Source organism: Aureobasidium pullulans (assembly GCF_000721785.1).
Source record: "Aureobasidium pullulans EXF-150 unplaced genomic scaffold scaffold_2, whole genome shotgun sequence".
In the NCBI taxonomy this organism is placed as follows: Eukaryota; Fungi; Ascomycota; class Dothideomycetes; order Dothideales; family Saccotheciaceae; genus Aureobasidium; species Aureobasidium pullulans.
Genome location: NW_021941022.1, coordinates 1,894,970 through 1,914,115, shown reverse-complemented (window position 1 = coordinate 1,914,115; position 19,146 = coordinate 1,894,970). Strand labels below are relative to the sequence as shown.

The window sequence follows — 19,146 nt, the reverse complement described above, 5'->3', positions numbered from 1 at the left end:
ATAAGCAGCCAAGATGGGATGTGGAGGTCAGAAGCCACGGTGCAGAAGGGTCTGGAGCTTGATTTAATGCATCCTGCATAAGCGTGCATAATTGTGCGCTATGTAGCCGATCATGTATCGAGACTACGAGAAGCAAGCAGGGCTTCGACAAAACATTGTAGCATCAAGCAATTCCGTTTCTTTCTCGAACTCTACGAACAGTCGTTGGAGACCTTGCGCGCTGTCTATTGGCGATCCTGCGAAGGTTCTTCACCCGAAGTCTTTCCAGCTCAGCCGCGTGGACTGAACAGGTAGCAACTCTCTCAATCTCTTCCCTCGACGTGATGACAGGTTGTTGGCCATGTTCGTCGGGTGTTTCGGAGACCCAGCGCTTAAAGCGGCGTAGTTCACACTCGGCATCGCGAGCCTCAGCTTCATAGAGCCATTCACAGCTTCTGTCTAGCAAGGCTTTCAAAGCATCGACGACTGTCAGACTCATCTCTCCGAAGTCTTGAAGGAGAGGGAAACGGGTGCTGTCTTTGGCCGCCACACATGCTCGGTATCGTCCGTCGAGGTGCCTTCTGACCAAGATATGGACTTTGGTCTTCGCGTCAACAGCTCGGTAGTTGTCTTTACCAAAAGCATCAGTAAGTTTTGCTTTGCAGTTCATCAAGCTTACCATAAATCTGTGCTCTCAGACCTTGGATATCAGACATGTTGATTTTGAAGGGATATTATTAAAGCAACAAAATGAGACGAACAGTCTCCAGAGGAAAGATCAATCATATTTTACCCCTCCTTGGAAGCATAAAATAGGCAAAGCCTGTAGCTCAACCACGTGAAATCATGAGCTGAGATGATGCACATTCGCATCGAGCATTATGACCAAAGGTTTGTTTAGTTGTCCAAGACCTTGGAACCAACAACATAAATCATGACTGTCGCATTGATGCATGCAGAAGGTTGATGATGACACAAGATCTGGCGAAGGAGAAAGCATTGACGAGGTTGAAGCTCGGACCTTTCATGTGAAGCCAGTGACGTGGTTGCGAACAGACGGACGAAGTCAGTATCATCTTTCTTCTTCCAACACAACGACCATGCGACTTGTCAATCATGTCCGACTACCAAGATGACGAGCCGCAGGGCGTTGTCGCTCGTGCTAAGGTCAGTATATCCTCCATCCATTGGCGTCACCCAACTGACACACCTACAGAACACGGCACTCCTCCCCCTCCGCATCGCCATTTCCAAACCCGCCCAACGTGCCTACCTGACCTCGGTCCTCTTCTTCAGCACCTGCTTCCTCCTCCTACTCGTCTCAATTGCCGCGTACCTAGCCTTCTACTGGACCTACATTCCCCGTATCGGTTTTTCGCGACCTATCCATCTCCAGTTCGACTCTCTCGAATCTCCACCATGGGGCATTGCAAACTTGGCGCCAGAGCTGGTTAGTCTACAGCCGTATGATGTCAAGATACAGATACGTTTGCCGCGTACAAAGACGAACACAGAAGTTGGCAATTTCATGGTCGAGACTGTGCTTTATGCGCCGGGAGACAAGGGGTCAGTGGTTGATGAGAGCAAGATGCCTGTGGTCAAGAGCGTGGATACGAACAAGGTGTTGGCGAGTTCGAGAAGGTCTGCCATCTTGACTTACTACTCGCCTGTTGTGGATCTCGCTCGTAAGGCTACTGAGTTGCACTGGTTGATCCTGGGATGGCGACTCGAAGCAGAAACACTGGAGGTTCCTGTCTTCACTGGTGTTTCTTTTGCCAAAGGATGGAGGAATGTTCCCGATACTATGCAGATCCAAGTGCAGAGTTCTGCTCGCATGCAGATCTATGAAGCTAGTGTTGTCTTCAAGGCTCGCTTCCAGGGTTTGAGGTGGGTTATGTATAACCACCGACTCACCAGCGCCTTCGTCTTCATTGGCGCTTTCTGGGGTACTGAGGTCCTCTTCACCGCCATTTGCTGGGCTATCCTGAGCGTTTGGATCTTCTCTGGCGACGACACCGCAGTCAAGTCCGAAGATGCAGACATCAGACGCATCAAAGCCGAAGACTCGGAAGAGGAAGATCCAGCTAGACTCTCAGACACCGAGAGGACATACCCGACATATAGCAAAGGGCCTGCTATGCGTTACAACTCTCCAGCCATCAAAAAGGAAGAGACGGAACCAGAGCCGTTTCCTCAACTCCTGACTACTGCATTGGAAGCCGATGATGAAGACGAGAGCGATGACTTCTTCGACTCGGGTCTCGGCACCAGTCTCGAGAGCACCGGCAACACGAGCTCAAAAGAAGCTCTGCGCAAAAGAAAGAACAAGCAATCCAGAACTTGAGGTAATTCTCATACACCTAACGAACACAATATGAATATTTTTCTCCACTATCCTTCCACCCCGCCTTTTGTCAGACCCTCTCAATTCCCATGCACAACAGGCTTCCTATCGATCCATTTCGTATTCCCAAATTTGCCCGTAAAAGGCTCCTGGAACACTTTTTCCAAAGTGCTGTAAGGAGCATACTCCGCATCCGTCATGACAATTGTTACATTTCCTGCCGCTCTGCCCGTTGCATTCCATCCGGGACCATAATCTTTATACTCCGCCATTGTAGTGTTGCCATTGACTCTAGGATCAGTGGCACTCCATTTGATGTATCCACTAGGTTCAATCGAGTCGTCGAGGTAGGTGTTTGCGAATATACTCCTGTGCAGTGCATTCCATGGTCTGCCTAGCGCGCACTTGCCAACGATATTCAGAGAGGAGTTTGCGGCGCGGACGAAGGAGTCGTGGATATAGACGCCATAGTGGTTTACGAAGGTTGTATTCGTGCCTTTCCAAGCCGTTATGCCACCGCCGCAGGAACGGAGAGATAGGAGAGAAGATTGGATCCATAGGGTGCCGAAGCCATAGAGGAAGTCGGTTTGGCCCGCGACGGTGGAGTTGTACATGTATGCATTTCCCAACTTGCCGACATAGACCTTTGAGGGTTGTCAGTACAATGTATTTCGGAGGGGGATGGGAAGGGGGCAGGGTAACGGCTTACGGTATCTTGGTAGCTGTAGAATCCACAGTAGTAGAATCCGGCGTTTGCGTAGCTGACGCTTAGAGCTAGGGAAGGGCCGGCGGAGTAGGGCAGATAGTCGTTGATGAAGTTCAAGTTGTAAGCGCGGAAATCAGTGTTGCCGAAGGGTGTTCCTGCGGGCACTTGATTGCCAGTTGGTCCACTGCCGGTCAAACTACTGTTGAATGTAGGAGCAATGGTGAGGGTGGAAGTGTAGGCGTTGTCGTAGCTTCCTGTGCTAGCTGTTCCAGTTGCATTGTGCCAGATCACGTTGACTGAATTCTTGGTATTGTCGTTGGGGTACTTGGTCTGGGCCAACAGGGTCAGAGGGCCAGGGCGTGTGACGTTGACTTGTTCGGTGTAGTTTCCAGGAAGAATAAGGATATAGTAGGGTACCGTGTTGTTGGGAATACTGAGGACAGCAGATTGAATGGAAGTGAACTTCTGTCCTGCACCGACCAGAAGAGTTCCTTGAGGACAACCTTGGAGAGGATTCTGTGTAGGGTATTGGCATTCGCCTCGACTGTAGGCTTGAGCGGTACCCAGCAGACCGAGGGAGAAGACTGAGAGGAGAGACTTGGTGGTCACCATCTTGAACGACTGTGATGATCAAGAAGAAGGATGGACTTGGCGGTAATGCTTGTTCTTATAATGCTACACCTTACCCATGCTCACGGAAGATCTATATGATCATGATGTCGACTCCGCATTTATCCCCAGACATCTCTCCCCTTTGCCGCACGTCAAGGCATGCTGCCGTGTGTGCCATGCGGAGATTTTCTGGGGAGGTTTGCGGAGAGAAAGAGGTGTAAAGTGTGGAGATGGTGTGTGATCTGCAGGCCTCAAATCATCCACCAATGAGGGGTTTCCACCGCATAGCCGAGGGTTTCCAATGATGATGAGCTTCCAACTTGCGGAAGTTCTTCAGACAGATTCCATCTTGACATTCTTCGCAGGCGGTTGTCAGTTCGTCCGTGAACGCAAAATAGACGTTGCAGTCAGCCTCGAGATACGAGCAGATCGGATCCAACTCCGCGAAATCGGCAAAGGCTTCAAAGAGGGTCCAGACCAAAGGAGCTGACCGAAACACCGGTTCACTCTCGTTGACTGCCAAGGCGTAAAATCGATCAAGCAGTTCGAAAGATGTCGTGTTGATAAAGCATCTCGTGTCGGTGAATTGAAGAGCTCGTGTTCATGTCGAAGCTTTGTTGAGATGAGCGTCGACGCGAAAGTCTGGGATTACTTTCGGAGGCTCAGAAACGTGTTTCCACTGTTCGTCTCATTGGCGGTATCTGGGATGGCGACATGCACGCCACTTGCGATACGTTTACACAGTAACGGCTGACTTTGCGCAGATGAGGCCTCGTCAGAGCTTGACCAAGATGTCATCACGAACACCATACTTGAGACACTCAATGCGCGCAACATCAGCGCCGTCCGCAACTATATTGCTTGATTGATGAATTGGAGGTTTTGGTGGAAAGGTTGAGTTTGAGTTGTTGCGTGGCTGCCACGATTCCCACATTCAGAACGTGCCAAAAGATTGTTTGTCTCCCAAACGCGGTTGAGAACGGCTGATGTCCGAGATTGTTGACAACGTGCAAGGCCGAAAACAATTGCGACATGTCTCCATCACTTTTCCCTTTCTTCGTAAAGCGTAGCATTCGCCTCAACCGACGAAATCCTTCTATCGCAACATTTATATTGAAACCGCCGTTGATGTGCAAGTCCCCAGAAGTAGGATGAACAAGCAAAAATCTCCACAACGGTGATGGTTTCCAACTCCAGATCCTATGGTTCGGACGGTTGAAAGTCTGGCCCTTTTCTCATTGGCCACGCGGCAGCCCCGATGATAGCAGACGACGCCTCGTCAGCTCGCCCTTGTCCTTCCAACAACAGCTGAACAACATCAGCTGGAATCGATCATGTCTTTGGAAGTCGCTCAGCCAGTGACTTGATGATGGCCTTTTTCGGACTCCGGCAGGTGTGGTAAGCATCGACGTTTAGTCCCTATAATTCGACTGTCGTATCAAGTAAGACTCTGCTATCTCGTGTGGCTGATATGGCACTCGTTGTTGGTTTGAGTTTGAGATGTCCGCACCCCTACCCGCAATGGCAGGCTTCGATACCCGTTTTAGAACAACGTTGACCAGTGATGGCTGAACCTAGAGCTGGCTGTCAAGGTGATGTCGAGCTGAATGGTGAGTACGAAGTATAGCTGAATAAACTATAGTGGTGATGTATGGTCGTCGTAAGTATATCCCGGATCAACTCCCACGTCCGGTCTTACTTCCTCTTCTCTCTCTCTCTCTATCTCTGACTATAGGTTTCCTGGACTTCACATTACCTAAAAATTCTGGGTTTGGACTCCGGACAACAAACATCTTGGACTTTGCACCTTACACAGACCTGGAACAAATGTCAACATGAGAGGACTGGACCAACTCGACTCCATGACTGGACTGTTGAGCCCACATCTGGAGAAGTTTGACCCCGAATCAATATCGAATTACGTCAGCAGCCCTTCGAGGTGTCTCAAGATCGTCAAGGGTCTTGTCTTTACAGGATGCGCTTTGTTCTGCTATCTCCTCTACACAAGCGTAGCCACCCATCCAGAATGGAACTACGTCTCATCTGGTCTCTCAACCAACACAACTAATACTACAACAAGCATTACAACCCCGACGATACCAATCAAATCGACGACGGACATCAAAGCGGAGATTATCGGGTCGCTACACAAGACAGGGAAGCCGCTATACTACACTATCCACACCAACCAACCTTACGACATCGACTTGGCCCTTCGCGCAGTCCTACACCTCAGCCCTGATGAAGTCTACAACAAAGCCCTAACTCAGCCTATCAAGAGCGGTGGCGAAGAAAAGCTTCGCGAGCTCGGTCTTCGCGTTCGCATGTTCAAGAAATACTTCGATGCATGGGAAGCATTACATGTCGTTACTGACGGTCTCTCCAACACCGCCTTCATACGCGATGACATTCTCCGCTACATCCGCGACGCTAAAGATATCTCTGCTTTTACCGCAGGCACAAGACTTGAAGCAATGCATGCGTACGAAACGTACCGCACTTTCTTGTCGAGCATGTCTACGATTCTTTTCCCCTGGACAACTCCTTACTTTTCCGACCACATGACACTTCACGGGCACATGTACAATGCTGGTCGTGGCATTGTGATTTCTGGCAGCAACGACCAAGCTCCCTACATCAAGACCGCTATCTCATCATTCCGCGCAATGGGCTGCACACTGCCTGTCGAAATCATGTACCTCGGTGATGACGACTTGAGTGAGGACACCCGTGCAGAATTGGAGACCATTTCTGATGTCATCACTCGCGACATCGAGCAGATGGTCAATGATCAGGGATGGGAACTGAAAGGCTGGGCAGGTAAAGCATTCGCCGCTTTCCTGAGCTCTTTCCGCGAGGTCATCTTGTTGGATGCTGATGTTCTGTTTTTCGACAATCCGGAACTGATGTTCGAGGAGCCTGGTTACGTCGACACTGGAGCTCTCTTCTTCCGCGATCGCGTTGTCTTCCCCCAAGACAAGAAATCTTTCCTTCGTAAGATATTGCCTAAGCCGGTCTCTGGTAAAGCTAGACAAAGCAGATGGTGGAGTGGTGAGAGTGGTGAATATCAAGAGTCAGGTGTCGTGGTCGTCGATAAGTGGAGACACTTCTTGAGCGTCTTCTTGACCGCAAGACTCAACGGCCCTGATCGTGATGACAGCGATGCTGGAAAGGGTACTTACTCTTTCTGGTGGGGTGACAAAGAGACTTGGTGGATTGGGTTCGAGCTCGCTGGCGACACGGACTACCACTTCCACCAGGGCGAGGCTGGCAACATGGGTACTGTCAGCAACATTGAGCCGATCGAGAAGCCCAAGGATAAAGGGGAGGAGAAGAAGGAAGAAGAAAAGACCGATGAGGAACTGAAGTTGAATGTGCTGGACACGGCAGCGATTGAGCAACAGCCGCATAAAACTGATGCGGAAGAGTTCAAGGATCAGCTGGACAGCTTGACCAAGCTTGAAAATGGCGAGAGTCAAGAATCACCCACAGAGACCCAAAACGAGGAAACTGCCGGCGGAGAAAGGGAGGACGCCGAAAATCCCACAGAAGACAACAAAGAGCCTTCAGAATCAACCGGAGCCGAAGGAGAAACCGAGTTCATCTACCCTCCAACCACTCACGATGATGTCCTGAGAGCCGTTGAAGCAGCAGAAGCAGAAAACGCTACCCCTCAATTCAAGGAGCCAGAACACCCTGTCTCTGCCCAAAACATCTCCACCCCTACCACCGACGCTCTCGCCGGGAAATCTGAGGAGGAACTCGCTTCCCCTGTTTCCGAGCCTGCTGTCAAATCCGAACGCTCCCTGTCCCGCCGCCACCTCACCAAACGTGACGACTGGTTCGACATTGCGCTGAACGCCAAACACACAAACCTCACCGGCCCCGCTATGCTCAACCTCACAAACCAATACGCAGTCCTCTGTTCCCCACAATTGCTCCACCTGTCTCTCTCTGGCAGACCCATGTGGTTCAACGGCTGGATCCAACAGAACAAACACGAAGCCGCCTCCAAAGTCTCCACTTTCGAATTCTACATGGGCGAGAAAAAGAAGGACGGAGAGTGGGCTGAGTGGGGTATTGGCGCGGATAACATGTGTTGTTTGAAGAGCGATGGGTTGAAGGCCTTTGATGAAAAGGAGCTAAATGCGTTGAAGATGATTGAGAATATTGCTTATGAGAGCGGTGCATTGGATCAGGTCAAGAAGCCTGAGAAGGATGCGGAGAATGAGACTGGGTATTAAGATAATTGTGTTTTTCCTTTTGTCGTAGTATTTAGCATGGCGTTTGGGGGTTGTGCACATAAAGTCGTTCAGAGATATTAATTTTCTCCAAGATATGGAGTATGTCTTTCTCCGTGCGAAAGTTTGACTCTACCATCAGCAATCCTGGGTAAAGAGAAGGCGCTGAAGCACAGCAAGATGTACGATATCACTTTATCCCCGCTCCATTCATGCCTTCGAATTAAGACCGGTTGTGACTCGCAAGAAAGGCTCAATATCTAAAGGTGCAAGAGGAAAGATCGAGTTCTGTTTCACTCACATAGCTGAGGTGCTGACAAGTTTGTAAATTTTCCCTACCCTTTCGGCTGGCTACAAGGACAAACCGATATTTGCGACGTGGTTCGCGCCTAGCAAGACCTGTACAGGGGACGTGAGAGGCGTAGGACCTTGTGTGACCTGATGGTGATACTCATTTTGCCTCTCTCCTGATGCAGATCTAGGGCAAGGATGCGGCGAGATGTAACAATCTACTTTGGTGCTACTTCCGAGGCAGCAGACATATAGAGCAGCGATTAATTGCAGAAGCTCCTAGCACATTCTCACAGTAGTTTGATCACTGACAAAATGACACAAAGTTACAAGCTGCTTCACCTCTAGAACCAATGAAGGCTGCGCCGCTTTGTCAATTCTTCAAGTCTGACCATTGCACTGATAACAAGAGAAAGAAAACAAAACTAGCGAGAGGTATGCTAAACGAAGGGCACAATGAGAATGTGCTTTGTTTGAATTGCGGGTGTGAACGATCTGTGCTTTGTCTCTTTGACAAGGGAGATTTGCCCATCCGCTTCTACGCTTCCAATTGATGGTTAGAACAACTTCCAGTCGTTTATGGATCACAATGCTGTCTGAGGCAGTGATCAACTTGATAATTGCAAACAAACGGAATGAAGCTTGTTAATGAATCAAAGCATCCTCGATTCCATCGAGCCAATCAAACCCTCCATGTGATCTCCTGTTGCGACAGCGTCTGTATCACCTAGTGCAGCGGAATGGTAACTCGACTTCCTTTTTGGAAATTCAATGGTTCGATCCTCTCCAAGGTCGCTTATTTCTTTTGCGCCATTTGGCAGCCATTTTGGTAAAATTTTCCATTCCAGAGCCATCCATCAGCCCATCTACATTGCACCGCGAGATACTTCGTCTACGAGCTTCCTTCCTCAGAGCTCGACTGTCCAGAATGACTGTCTCCTCCGATGAGTCTGCCATAAGCCCAATCAGCAGTGCTGTTGAAAAGACTTTGCAGAGCTTCATCTGGAGTGACGGTTTGTTCACCCTTGCAGATGATCGGCTGCTCGGAATCATGGTCTTTGTCGAGGCAGTAGGCCTGGTAGAGATCAATTGGGGTTCGGACGATCACGAGATGAGTTTCGCACTCAAAGCGATGAGCAAAAGAGACATTGTCTGTTCACCAGTCAGAATCGTGCCTAGAAGATAGCTTAACTTTCGTACCCAGTATCTGCTCGCGTATGTCAAATGTGGTAGACATGTTGAGTGGTTTTGAGCTGTCTTGTGTTTTTCTCAGGCAAGTTCGGTACGAGACTGGAGGTTGAGATGACAGAGTAGAAATTACATTGCAGACGCTTTTATAGCTGAGTCAAACAGTCTTTCATTGTGCAAGAAACCCGACGATATGTTCTGCTGTGGCTACCCGGTAGATCCTAGGTGAAAGAAAGACTTCTGAACTAGCCGGCAGATTCTACTTACGTTCCATTCTCCGTGCTCTTTGATCTCTTTATTTTGTCTTCATAGATTATCATGTACAGTAATGAACATCTGCAGGTGGTGAGAGGAAAGCACATCGTTCGCAGATGTAGTACAATAAGGTTAGACGCCTTCATGTGAAACTTGACGGCTCTGCGGCTTTTTGCTGGACTTGCGTTCCATCGTAGTGGATTTGAATAGATGTGGTTTCTGCTAGCGTTTGATTCTATATACGTTAAAATTGATAGATCAGCCTCCTCCGTCTACTGCCGAGGGCAGACCTCGATCTGATTTCGGTAAGATGCAATTCGTAAAGATAGCTCGCAAGCAAAGACTGTTATTTATATAGCGAGTCAGCCACTTCACAGTATAATGATCCCAGTCCCCAGTGATTAAGCAGCAGTCTCACCAGCAGTCTGATCTGATATGAACTCTGCCTAGCCCTCGCAGAATCTTTTAAGGAACTGCGAGTACTACTATAGAGGGAATGTGGCCTAGTCAACAGAAGTGTCTTGCGTGACTCAGTAACGGTAAGAAGCCTAGCTTAAGATGTTCACGCAGTTCTAGACCGCACAGATAGAAGCAACTGCGAAAAAGATCCAAACATCTCACCGCTTTCCATATGATCAATAAAAAGCAAATCGCGCAAGCCATACCAAAAGCAAAAGACAAGCACACCACCAGCAAAACAAACGCCCTCTTGCGGAGGTGGAAAGCAACTAGCGGACCAGTTTCGTTTCTAGCTAGAATGGAGTGTCATGACTCTGGCATTGTCTTCGATGGGGATCGAACCGATGACCTTCAGTGAAGAGAAGTTCCAAACACGAGTTGGCGCTTCGCTACCACTGGGCCACCACCGCTTGTCGGTAAAGCGATGGCAATGTTACAGAAGCTGCGGATGTGTGAATATATAGAGGTATCAGTCAGCCATGCTTCACTGGCGCCGATACTTCAGTGACAAGGAGGCGATGCAGGCAGTCTCCTTGCTCACTCACCATTTTGTCTTCTACTCCTTAGGTGATGCTCTTGAAGGCGAGACATAGAAGTGACGTGCATCTCTGCCAGCGAGAGGGCAGTGGGTATACCGAGTGACACACCGCAAGCCTATCCAGCGGCGCTTTCGGGTGCGCGTCCCTTCTGGATCTGCGAGTCTTTGTCACGCAGAAGGTGATCGTGATCACCTTCTCACTGCGAGCGCACACTGGAGCCACCAGCCTGTTCAGCGAAGGCAGCTGTATTGACAGGGCGTATCTTGGTTCAGAACCGTCTCACTCACGCCCTGGGTCAACTGGGCGAGCGCATCACACAAAATGTGACCACAACATCATTATCACTGCCAGTACGAACCTGAAGCGCGGACAAGTAGTGAACTGATCGTTTGATACCGCCACCTGCCTCAGCGGAGACGTCTGGGTCAGCAAGGCGCGCCTTCCTCGAAGTCACTTTCAGTTACGACATAGATCGATCTGACGGAAGAGCATACCACTCGTCTGAATTATCTGAGGCAAGGCACAACACATCACATGAAGGTTCACTGAAAACATCACATCACTGGAAAGCATGATTATGGAGAAAAGTCATGATAGTATTGTTACAAACTCGATCAATTGCTCTGTTTACGTCGAGTCAATGAGAGGAAACAAAACAAACAAAAACTCCAACCAACTCCGCGCTGATGTTATGACATGACAGTGGGGCTCTCGAAGAGGACGATGGTATGAGTTGCTCAGGCTTGTGATTGTTGCCTTTTGAGACTGAAGAAGGAAGAGGGATGGAGGAGGATCACTGACGCGCATCAGTAACATGACAACAACATCGGGAAGAAAGAGGAAGAACTCACAGTCATTGAGTGCTTCACAGAGCAGCGCTGGTTGCGCGCAGCAGCTCCTTGAGTGCCTCTTCGGTAGTGGCTGCGGTGGCGCGAGCGACCGGGATCAGGTTGTTGCCAAGGGCGTAGGCAGTGACCGAAACGATCTTGCCGCCCTGCTTGACTGTTCTGGTGTTGATAATGAAGTCATCATGATCGATAAACAACATTGTCAAGTTGACTGAGAAGTGTCAGCGACATCATCGTAGACACAGGTGCCATGCACTGGAAGAGAGGGAAGAGAGGAAAGGGGAATGGCAAGGAAAGAGAACTTACGAATGATGTGCTCTTCAACGTCGATTTCGTTCACAGTCTCCATCTTGTTTGTTTGTTTTTTGTGGAAGGTGGGTGTGGAGTGTGAACGTGATGCAATTCGTCTGTTTATTTGATGAGATTGCGATGAATGTTTGTTTTTGGTCAGGAGAAGGTGTACGTGACGGAGGGGAAGAACTTATAGTCAGCTTTCGAGACGCGAAATCCTTGGCCGTCGAGCCGAGCCCGGACGGACGACGACGGACGGAGATGGAAGATTCCATCTCGGCGCCGGCGCGGGCCCCTCGGCATCGCATCGTGCTGCGAGACAAGGGTGTCGTTGCCCGTTCGCATCTGGGAGAGGTACACTCTGACCTCAAGTACAGGGGGACTCAGAGCAAATCTCACCCTGACACCGACGTACCCACACGTAGTCTCCAACCTCCGCCATCATAGCAATATTAGGACAACTTCCAACTCGTGCAGCAGCAGTGATACGTACTCAATCCAAGGTCTTCCTCCCTCGTGCGTAGCTCAGTGACCTCAGTGCGACCTCAGCCGCAAGTGCTGAGTGGAGTAATGAAATACAACAACCATCACTGCCTTGCATGCCTTCCCTTGTCGTGATATAGGATCTAGGACTCGATGATCACTTACCGTTCTGAGATGCATACTTCAGAAACGACTGGACGTGAGCCCCGTCCTCATACTTGTTTCCTCCGCCTTTAACGCTCGGTCGAGGTCGATCGCCAGTAGCTACTAGCCAGACCAGCGAGCGGTTTCACAACCACGATTCCATGGTCTGAATGCTCTGGGCCTAGCTCTTTAGGAAACATCTTGGAGAATACAGTCGAGTCAACACCACCAGCAGACTTTCCTCAACCGCTGCAAGTTCGAATACCCTCTGTCACGACCAGAGCCTGATCTTCCTAGTCATCTTCCACAGAAACATGTACGGAGCTAAATTAGCACCGCCTTATACTCTTGCCTCTCAAGGGCTTCGTGGTTCCAATGTTGTGTCCTTCGTCAAGAACGAGCTCTCTTATGAATTCCGAGCGTTCACTGTTCGCGGATTGAATTCGGAGTTTATATCCTGCTCAGGACATGCGCTCAAGTAGCAGTGAAAAATTGGAGAGGGCCACCGGTCGGGCTTTCTGCTTCGTGCTTGCTGATCCGCAGACGATTGATCCAGGGTTCTTACGCGTCGGCTCTTGAATACTCTCAGATTGGTCCAGAGTTCTCCAGAGATGTTTCAAGCCAGGCCATCCTTGTTCTGTCTTACTTCTGAACTTGACCTTTTCATAGCACGCCGTGCTTTCGGCAGAGGTGGCTCTCAAACTTCAAGTTGGCAATCCATTCAGCTATCGAAATGCTCAATACTCGGTGGTAGTCAGAAATTGGCCCCAGATTTGACATTTTCGCAATCCAGAAATATTTTTCGAGTTTCTACGCCGGTGACGGGGTAGAACAAAGCTGCATGGCAAGAAGAGAAAGAGCGAAGCAGGACATGAAGTCAAAGCCGCAGAATCTCCGGCGCCTCTTCTGCATTCGACCAATTCAAAACTCAATCTCCTTTGTCACTTTCTAAAATTTTAGGCGCGGAACAAAGCAGAGTATTCTTTTTGTTGCATTATGAGCCACTACAACTATAACATCAACGCTTGAATTCACTCCCCGTCACCGCAAGAAATGAAATCGAGCTTGGAAAAATGCCAAAACTGGTCAATTGTGCGACCCTGGCTTTCAACCGCGGTGAGAAATACTATCGGAAATGCTGAAGTGATGACTGGACATGATTTGAGAGTTGTCACAGGAAAGAGAGCCATTTACAGCATGGGCAGGAAGGAAACGTAACAATAACCAGAGCGCCGTGGGCGAAGGCGTTCAGTTGGCACGAAAGCATGGAGGGAACAGATTGACCATCGTCGTGGCTATTGCGGTGAAGCGAGAGCATTTGACATGGCTCCCAGGAGCTCGAGGTAACATGATTAATTGTTTCAATGCATAATGATATCTGGCTCGGAGAATCTGTCCGCTGGAAGAGTGCTAAAGAGGCAGATACACAAGCCAAGGAGCATTGCAGAACTCGCCGTTCTCGCCCTGGATGGCAGCATTGACAGCCAATGTCTCATTCGACTTTTCGCTCTTACGAACAGTATGCCAACGCTCCGTCTTGTCGATGTCCACCGGTTTGGCGACCATGAGATAATTTTCTGCATCGGCTTTTTCATCCCAGCTGATTGTTCGAGCTCCATGGCCTTCATGAATATGACCAAAGCAGTGCAGCAAAGGCTTAGCACGATTCAGAGCGGCGAGAAGATGATCGCATCCAACATTGCCGCTGGGACATGCGTCGAGGATATTTTTAGGCGGGCCATGAGTCATCATGATATCGACATGATCCTTGAGGTCGACAAATCTGTTTTCGGAAGACGGATAGCCGAATGCATAGTCATTGATAGCAGGCGAGTATGGCGAAACGTAGATAGAGAAAGAGACACCACTCTTCAGCGTGAAAGTGTGAGTTACTTGTTCGAGATATGTGACACCAGCTTCTTTCGCCAGTGGGCCTCTCATGATGGCGACAGCTTGGTCGTGCTCTTCAGCTTCGTCGCCGTCTTCTTCGTTCAGATGCGAGCGCCAGTATTCGCCATCGAGCTCGAGGTCGTGGTTGCCAGCGATGACTAGCTTGAGCTCGGCATCGATCTCGCCCAACATCTTCAGTGCTTTGCGAAAAGGACCATGGCCACCGACTTGTGTGAGATCTCCGCAGTGGAGAAGAACATCGACTTTGGGAAGCGGAAGGCGGAAATGTTGAACTGTGTTCTCATGGATGTCGAGACCGTGGGTGTCGGAGATGATCAGAAAGCTGGCATTGTTTGGCGACATGATAGTTTGCTAGATGCGCGCTGCTGGTGAACAATGTGATGAGTTCTTAGGTGGATGCTAAAGCTTGGCTTGCATCGCAGTAGGCAGGAGTCGGAAGAAGTAGGAAAAGGTAGTGAATATCGTGGCGGTGATAAATCTGTAGGCAGCAGTGCTGAATTCAAAAATCACCCGAAAGTGAGTCAATATGAGAATTCACTTCAGAAAGGTACGGATGCTATCGCCATGAATGCGACACAGCTAGAGTAGATGTATCTATTATTACATTGTATGTGCGAAATGCGATCAATCTATGATACATGTATGCGTATGACTCTATCGACCGACGAATTCAAACAACACAGTGAAGCTGCCTGGAATTGCGGCTGTGATAACCCGAACCAGACACCAATCCATCATTATGTCATGAGATCTGAAAGTAAATATATGTATAAGAAGAAGAATGGGCGCCGAGAGTGAGGCGCAAAAGATCCGACGACACCGAAAGATTCCTCAAGATGCGGTGTAACGCAAAGACTTCACCGGTCTACCAGAGATCGTGTAGAGCTTGATCACCCACGACCTGATCCCAGCTCGAAGGAGTTCGCTGCACCTTCACTCGGGTCGAATCTGTAGTCGCGGTGCCAGAGTCTTGAGGCTCAGGCGACATCGGGGGTCTTTCATCTTTGTCGCTGGCACCGTCCTTTGTCATACTTGAAGGATTTGTCTTTTCCACCAGCTTTCGCATCTGAGGCACCAAGTCTGGTATGCGGAAGGGTTTTGTGACAACTGAGTCCATACCAGCCTGCATCATGACAGTGATTTGCTCGCTCCTGGCATTTGCAGTCACCGCGATGACAGGAATATGACCAGTGAACTCGTGGGCCGCCTGGCGAGTACGGATTTCGCGCACACAAGTGATGCCATCCATGACTGGCATCTCTTGATCCATGAGTACCACATCCAGAGGGGTCGGTAATGTCGACGACGAAAAGGCGGAAGTGGAGAGGAATGATAAAGCCTCAAGACCATGGTTGGCGATGTGGACGACACAATTCTGTTTGCGTAGTTGTTGAGCCATGACCTGCAGAAAGACAATTAACACTGACATAATAGGGACTCGGCGTTTCAAGCAGAAGACTTACGCGTTGGTTGATCAAGTTGTCCTCGACTACCAGGACATGGAGTGGTCTTTCTGGCACCACTGGCTTGGACTGAGACTGTATGGCTGTAGACGATGGCGCGCGTACGGGAGCGGGAGGATGAGTGTGGTTGGCATCGTCCAAGCCAGCAGCTTGCGGCATGGCCGTTGATCCGGTGACAGGCGTGTTCCAGACGTGTTGAAGAGCCACTGGAGGTTCGGCGACAGCTCCCGACTCGGGCGGGCAGCGGCGAGCACGAACATAGAAGGCGAAAGTCGTACCTTTACCAACTCCCGGACTACTCACGCCGATCGCCCCACCCTGGAGTTCACAAAGCTCGCGGCTGATGAACAGGCCGAGTCCGCTTCCACCATACTGTTTATAAGTCTTTGGACTGGCTTGCGAGAAGCGCTGGAAAAGCAGGCTGATCTCTTCCTCGCTGAGTCCACGACCTGTATCCTGGACAGCAAGCTGCAAATAGATGTCTTTGCCTTCGCCCCACTCTTCGGACAATGCGGTCGAATGTTCGTGACGCACCGTACGAGGTTTGATGAAGGTTAGCTTGTGGCGAGCTCCCGTTGGTTTTTCATACGAGGCGCCGAGAGAGATCGTCAGCCCACGCTTGTCAGAGAACTGAGTAAACTTGATAGCATTCGTGAGCAAGTTAATCACGACTTGCAGCAAGCGGCTGGGATCGAGCATGGCGTATTCGTGAGAGTCCATGATCTTGTGGTAGCTCTGCTCGATCTCCAGCTTAGCCTTGATGGAAGCTCGCTGCAGTTCGCCATCGTACATCTTGAGCACTCTTCCGATCAGCTGCGGTGGTGACACCTTGTCGGGCGTGATGACAAGAAGATTCGAGTCAAGCTTGGAGAGGCAGAGGATGTCATCGACAATGCACTTCTGGTGAGAAGCACATAAGATAATTGTCTTGGCAGAGTCGAGTATACCATCAAGCATTTCGTTGTCGTTCTTCGTTCGGGCTTCTGGATCATCGAGTGCGGTAAGGATACCATCAGCAGATTGCAGAATTGCACTAAGCGGGTTTCGAAGCTCATGAGATACCATGTCGCTAGCGTGGGGTCAGTTAAGTCCAATGAGCATATTGTAGTCAGCAGACGTACATGAAGTTTTCCGAAGCACGCTTTGTCTCAAGCGCTTCCTGCAGACGGTTTGATAGCAGAGTCTCCGTGTAATGACGGACAGAGGTTTCATGCAACCAGGCATGTATGTACACCACGTTACCGTCATCATCCAGCTCCGTCACTGCGTTATTCATGAGCCATGTTTCTCCCGTGAGCTCGCTACCGGTGGCTTTGTCAATTGAGCGCCAAGGTCTGAGGACTCTGTATTCGACAACTGCGGATGTCTTTTTCTTTTCCAAAAGCTCGCGCCAGGCAATGTTAATCTTTTCGATATCTTCGGGGTGGACTTGGCTTCGCCAGGTTGCAGAAGAATCCCAGAGCTTTTTCCAGTCATACTCTCGTGGTACACCAACAAGATTGAGATATTCATCGTTACAATAGAGAGGCTTCCCGTCAGGCCGGAAGGTACAAATACCGATAGGTGCCGATTCAGCCATTCTAGTGAATTTATCCTCGTTGCGTGCTGCCTTGAGCGTGCTGATTTTCAATTGTGTGGCGAGATTGTCGTGTATCTCTTCAAACTTTGCTTGGCCTAACAAGGTACTTGATTTTGTCAAAACATCGCGAAGATTGTGTGCGAACTGTAACGATTCCTCATTGAACGGTCTTCTGGGATTCAGTCCAAGGATGAAGAATGCCAAAGCACCAGAAGCATTGTTCGCCACTGGCATAACGCATACCGCTTCGACAGGATCTTCCCAGCCTCGACCAGGTATCGCAGTAGCGAGGTCAGCTGGCAGGGAGTTGTCTTGACGACGCAGCACAACAGTTTTCCTACCAATTATCGCATCGCGACAGGCCCTTGCCAACCCGTAGACCGATTCTCTGTCTGCTACGTCGAAAGAAGTGGGGATAGCAGCATTGTTCCGGTCGATACCTAATGAACCATGTAGGCGATATTCCTTCATCGAATTTGCCCAAGAGCTAGATGTCGAGGATGCACTGTCATCGTCGTTCGAGTAGATCAATGCGAAGGGCACATCCTCTGGAAATCCCTCAAGAGACTCTAAGCATCGGTGCCAGATGTCAGAGATGGTTCCGCTGCCTGAGACCTGCTCTTTCAGCTTCTCTACGACCTCTCCTCTACGTTGAGAGATGACGTGGCGTGTCAACTCGACCAACGAGTCAACTGCCCCCAACGCGTATCCTTCAGAACCGACGATGGGAAATATGACAAAATTCCAGTAGGTTTCTTCCAGGATACCGTTTCTCTCGTGAAATGAAAGCTCTTTCACAGACCTCACCGCCTTACCTTGCATGACGGCAGGACGGATAAGCTCGGCCATCTGTGGCCAGATCTCCGCATATATCTGAGCACAACTCCTTCCCATGGCTTGAGGATGTTTCTCTCCAAGTCTCAAAGCACAAGACTCATTGTAAATCATGATAAGCTCTTCACCCCAGACTATGACTCGTGGGTCGGGATTTGTGCATATGCTCAGTACCATAGAGCTGAGGCGATCTGGCCACGATTCGATTGGTCCCAATGGTGTGGATGACCAGTCAAAGTCCTTGATAAACCGGATGTGAGAGGATACGCCGGGTACGTCAAACTTCGTCCAGTCCAAGATTTCAGGAGGCTCGTTTGACGATGGAGAAAGGATTTGCCATGTCGGAGGACCCGCTCGGGTCACGCGAGCGCTTTTTCGTGAGGCGTCAATTCTTTCAGGCGTTTGTGCAACTCCCAGTGGAAGTGCTTGCGCACAGTATACAACCAGCCATGTATCAGCGACCAACGTGCTGGTCCAGACTCTTCCTGCAAATGTCCATTCTCCTGTGTGCTCCTTCGACTTGAGAGCTAGCGACACGGACCAACTTGTGAAGGCGTCCTGTCGTGTGTGTTGTGTCAAGAAGGTATCAAGTGCTGTATTCGTGAAGACTATCTCCGGTCGCTGTAGTCTCTTCGTGTCTGAGTCCGCCGGTCCGAGGACAAAGGTTGGTCGATCGTCGTTGCCTAAAAGTTCTAGTATGCCCACGTCGGCAAGCTGGGGAATTTGTGTAGAGTTCGACATTGACCTCGTAGAAAAGAGAAAGAGCGAATGGCGAGCTCACGGCTTCCCGTCGCATAACAAGAGCGTCTTTCGCCCACTCGTAAGAGAGATGCAGCGCCACAGACAGATTGCAATGCCAACGCGCGAGAACGACATCTATCAGAGAAAATGGATTCGGCTGACAATGACGAGCCTGGAAGCCGCCCCGTTGAACTCAAGAGCCGCCCCAGCTCTACCGTCAGGGGCGTTGTTTCGAAAA

The 19,146-nt window shown here is 49.9% G+C and overlaps 6 protein-coding genes across 6 annotated transcripts; 2 read left to right on the top strand and 4 right to left on the bottom strand.

Annotated features, from left to right (window-relative positions):
- Window positions 1-73: 73 nt before the first annotated feature.
- Window positions 74-703, bottom strand: M438DRAFT_342494 (uncharacterized protein). The gene has a single exon (XM_029904772.1). It carries the CDS (start codon window positions 647-649, stop codon window positions 164-166), a length of 486 nt encoding a protein of 161 aa, XP_029765147.1. The 5' UTR covers window positions 650-703; the 3' UTR covers window positions 74-163.
- A 365-nt stretch (window positions 704-1,068) lies between these two features.
- Window positions 1,069-2,412, top strand: M438DRAFT_342492 (uncharacterized protein). The gene is made up of 2 exons (XM_029904771.1): window positions 1,069-1,146; window positions 1,196-2,412. The coding sequence occupies exons 1-2, from the start codon at window positions 1,096-1,098 to the stop codon at window positions 2,321-2,323; spliced, it is 1,179 nt and encodes a 392-aa protein (XP_029765146.1). The 5' UTR covers window positions 1,069-1,095; the 3' UTR covers window positions 2,324-2,412.
- Window positions 2,404-3,641, bottom strand: M438DRAFT_265320 (pectin methylesterase; the record flags this gene model as incomplete). Its single annotated transcript, XM_029900013.1, has 2 exons — window positions 2,404-2,967; window positions 3,033-3,641. 2 exons carry the CDS (start codon window positions 3,639-3,641, stop codon window positions 2,404-2,406), a joined length of 1,173 nt encoding a protein of 390 aa, XP_029765145.1.
- Window positions 3,642-5,503: 1,862 nt separating this feature from the next.
- M438DRAFT_265825 (uncharacterized protein) lies at window positions 5,504-7,885 on the top strand (the record flags this gene model as incomplete). The annotated part of the gene is made up of 3 exons (XM_029900056.1): window positions 5,504-7,008; window positions 7,205-7,239; window positions 7,560-7,885. 3 exons carry the CDS (start codon window positions 5,504-5,506, stop codon window positions 7,883-7,885), a joined length of 1,866 nt encoding a protein of 621 aa, XP_029765144.1.
- A 5,905-nt stretch (window positions 7,886-13,790) lies between these two features.
- M438DRAFT_265359 (Metallo-dependent phosphatase) lies at window positions 13,791-14,633 on the bottom strand (the record flags this gene model as incomplete). Its single annotated transcript, XM_029900018.1, has 1 exon — window positions 13,791-14,633. One exon carries the CDS (start codon window positions 14,631-14,633, stop codon window positions 13,791-13,793), a length of 843 nt encoding a protein of 280 aa, XP_029765143.1.
- A 260-nt stretch (window positions 14,634-14,893) lies between these two features.
- On the bottom strand, window positions 14,894-19,077 carry M438DRAFT_311747 (uncharacterized protein). The gene is made up of 3 exons (XM_029902488.1): window positions 16,876-19,077; window positions 15,755-16,823; window positions 14,894-15,693 (listed from the first exon to the last, which is right to left on the bottom strand). The coding sequence occupies exons 1-3, from the start codon at window positions 18,906-18,908 to the stop codon at window positions 15,157-15,159; spliced, it is 3,639 nt and encodes a 1,212-aa protein (XP_029765142.1). The 5' UTR covers window positions 18,909-19,077; the 3' UTR covers window positions 14,894-15,156.
- Window positions 19,078-19,146: the final 69 nt, after the last annotated feature.

Coding starts and splice junctions, on each gene's coding strand:
- M438DRAFT_342494 (XM_029904772.1), bottom strand. CDS start 649: ATGAACTGCAAAGCAAAACTTACTGATGCTTTTGGTAAAGACAACTAC.
- M438DRAFT_342492 (XM_029904771.1), top strand. CDS start 1,096: ATGTCCGACTACCAAGATGACGAGCCGCAGGGCGTTGTCGCTCGTGCT. Junction 1,147..1,195: donor GCGTTGTCGCTCGTGCTAAG/GTCAGTATATCC, acceptor ACACACCTACAG/AACACGGCACTCCTCCCCCT.
- M438DRAFT_311747 (XM_029902488.1), bottom strand. CDS start 18,908: ATGTCGAACTCTACACAAATTCCCCAGCTTGCCGACGTGGGCATACTA. Junction 16,824..16,875: donor CGTGCTTCGGAAAACTTCAT/GTACGTCTGCTG, acceptor ACCCCACGCTAG/CGACATGGTATCTCATGAGC. Junction 15,694..15,754: donor ACAACTTGATCAACCAACGC/GTAAGTCTTCTG, acceptor GTCTTTCTGCAG/GTCATGGCTCAACAACTACG.